This window comes from Diospyros lotus, chromosome 5 (genome assembly GCF_014633365.1).
Source record: "Diospyros lotus cultivar Yz01 chromosome 5, ASM1463336v1, whole genome shotgun sequence".
Taxonomy (NCBI): Eukaryota; Viridiplantae; Streptophyta; class Magnoliopsida; order Ericales; family Ebenaceae; genus Diospyros; species Diospyros lotus.
In genome coordinates, this window is record NC_068342.1 from 12,801,481 (window position 1) to 12,804,493 (window position 3,013).

Below are 3,013 nucleotides of genomic sequence, written 5' to 3' on the forward strand. Positions count from 1 at the left end.
TTGAAATTCTCGGCTCCAAATAGCCTTAATGCATTTGTTTTATGTGGGTCATCTTGTACCGATCTAGATCTCTCTTATATATTTCAAGTAAAACAATAAAAGATAAAATACCCCAAAAACACATTTCTAACAATTTTTTTTAAAAAGTAGTTCTCCATTAATTATGCAGTAAACATTAAGATCTTTCAAACCTGATGAAAACAAATAATAGCAGAAGCAAAAAAAAAAAAATTGTAATTATATGCCGCTTGTTTCAAAAGACCCTGTGGCGCAACTTTTAAATTGTCAAAGCTAGAGAGCCGTGCAACTGAGTTGCATTGTGTAAAGTCTAGATGTAATGCTCTTAGGAAAGAAAAAAAGTAAAATAGAAAAAACTGGGTGCAGCTCTTAAAAAGTAATAAGAAATATTAATATGTATAAATATAAACAACTCAGAGACCGTTACCCATCACCCGTGCTCGACAAGGATTTATATTCGTTTCTCGCACCTGGCTTGATTATAAATTTTATTATCAGTACGTAGGTGCCTATTGTCATCTTATGTCTTTTCTTTCTGTATCTGTGTCATACATGAGATAGATAATAGCATCATTAACCAGTTTTCTTCGATAATTTATTACTTTATATCCATAAACGGTAATTCAATCGTAGCCACAATATACCAACAATTTGTGAAATCAAGCTACTAAATATCAAATATAAACATGTTATTATTTGATGCATATATAGCATACATCTTATTTAAAGTTTCATATAGAAACGTATTATTTTATATCGAGTGATAGACCACTTTGATGAGTACTTAAAATTGTTGAAGCAGAATTAGTCCAGGAGACAGCACCCATTTCTCAAGGTGGGCAACGGATGACGTTAATCGCTTCCACAGGAAAACCACATTTGAGTAACAGTGACTTCGTGGTAACTATGCCTCTAGCCCTAGCGGCCTCGCAAGTGCATCTCTGATCAACGACCCCTCTGACTGCTGTACAGCAAGTTTGGCTAAAAAACAAGCTTATTGGAAAGCAAACTCCTAGGTTATTGATCTGAATGGAACACCTAGGGGGCGGTGGGGGCGGAGGCGGCCGTGATGGTACCACAGGAGGGGGCGGAGGCGGCGATGATGGTACCACAGGCGGCGGTGATGGTACCACAGTAGGAGGGCTTGCACTTGCAGGCGGCAGTGATGGTGCGACAGTAGGAGCGCTTGCACTTGCAGGCGGTTGTGATGGTGCTATAGTAGGAGGGCTTGAACTTGCAGGAGGCAATGATGGTGCCACAATGGGTGGCCTTGCACTTGGCGGCAGTGATGGTGCCACATTAGGGGTGCTTGCACCTGGCGGTAGAGATGGTGCAACAGTAGGAGGGTTTGCATTTTTTGGTTGTGGTGATGGTGCTATAATAGGACTTACACGTGGTGGTGGCGGCGGCGGTCGCCGTGGTGGTGGCGGTGGTCGCCGTGGTGGTGGCGGCCGAGGCTGCTGTGCCCCAGCATTGAAGCTAGAGATCAGGAAAATGCTGAGAAATAGGAGCGGGGTAGCTAAAGAGAAGGGTTTGATGCTCATCTTGAAATGTTTTTAACTTCAGGAGCATCGGCCAATATAAGCTTGGGGAGTTGCATGAGGTGATATTTATAGGGTGCCGATTCTCTTATTCCACGCATTACCACTGGAAGGATGCCTGTGGGCTATTTTAAATTGATTTGAAGTGCCTATGTTTAGAGTAGGGCTCAAGGAGAGGAAAATGAGAAAGTTTGAAAGCATAGACAAGCCAAACCTCTAGCAAGCAAACTAAAACTAATTAATTAACCGCTAGCAGGGAACCAAAAAAAAGATCTGCATTAGTCAAAATAAACCAATCTAAACATGTCTACGAAACATAGACCCCAAAAAGGATCTCTCAATCAATTTTGTTATTTCTTTTTCTATCACGCTCAAGGTGTGCACCTGTTAAAAAGAATATAGAAACTAAACTAAACTATAAATTACTATTTAAATATATTTTAAATTAAACTAAATTAAATTATTTTTAATAGTGGAAGGGAAACCAAACCAAACTAGTAAAAGATTATTTGCCAAGCAAAAAGAAAAAGATTATTGATATAATTTATACGAATAAAATTTCCATACAAATTTTATCATTAAAATATATTTTGATGCAAGTGTGTTTTAATCAGGTAAATGTTCTATATTATATATAATAAATATAACATAATACATAAACTGGTTTAGGTTTGGTCCACCTTTTTATTGCATAAACCAAATTGAACTGTAAAATGTTTTCTTTAAAAAATTTTAAAACCAAATTGTTTTTAATTTGAAAAGAAATTTAGATTAAACAATATAAAATTAATTGGTTCAATGTAATTCAATAAGTTAGACCACATTATAGGCGCTCCTAATATATAGTAATATCAGTTCCAAAACTGACCAAAAGAAATATATTGTACCAATTGTGCAGTACTATCATGGTTTTAATAATCAAATCGAAAGCAAATAAAGATTAATTAATGTCAAAGCAAACAGTCATTCATAAGCTAATGTTTTTCTCCCTTGGTTGGGCAAGCTATTCAATGTCATGAATGAAGAGGTTCTGCCTAATTATTAGAGGGTTTAATATTGTTGTGTTTTTGATTAATTACATTTTTTTTTAGTAAATTAGTGTTCAGTAAAAAACAATTGCTTCTTTTAAAAACTAAGTTTTTTAATGGTTAAAAGATACATTTTAAATCAATCAAGTGATATAAATCACTTGTAGAATGCAACATTGAAACCCTGATGACAAATAACCACTTTAGATCAATTACAAATTAGAGAAAACTAATATCAAGTTGTAAAGAATTTCATGTGGTAGTATTTAAACTTGACACCTTTTTATCTTGTCACTAAGTTAAGACAACTTATAGTAGAACCTGTACTACTCAAAATGTTATTTACTTTTATGTTAAATTATACTGTTAGTTCTTGAATTTTGTATTTCATAATAAATTGGTTATTATATTAATTTTTATCACCAC

At 35.1% G+C, this 3,013-nt stretch overlaps 1 protein-coding gene across 1 annotated transcript; it reads left to right on the forward strand.

Moving 5' to 3' along the window:
- Positions 1 to 1,047: 1,047 nt before the first annotated feature.
- LOC127802102 (uncharacterized) lies at positions 1,048 to 1,578 on the forward strand. The gene has a single exon (XM_052337792.1). The coding sequence runs from the start codon at positions 1,048 to 1,050 to the stop codon at positions 1,576 to 1,578; it is 531 nt and encodes a 176-aa protein (XP_052193752.1).
- Positions 1,579 to 3,013: the final 1,435 nt, after the last annotated feature.

Coding starts and splice junctions, on each gene's coding strand:
- LOC127802102 (XM_052337792.1), top strand. CDS start 1,048: ATGGAACACCTAGGGGGCGGTGGGGGCGGAGGCGGCCGTGATGGTACC.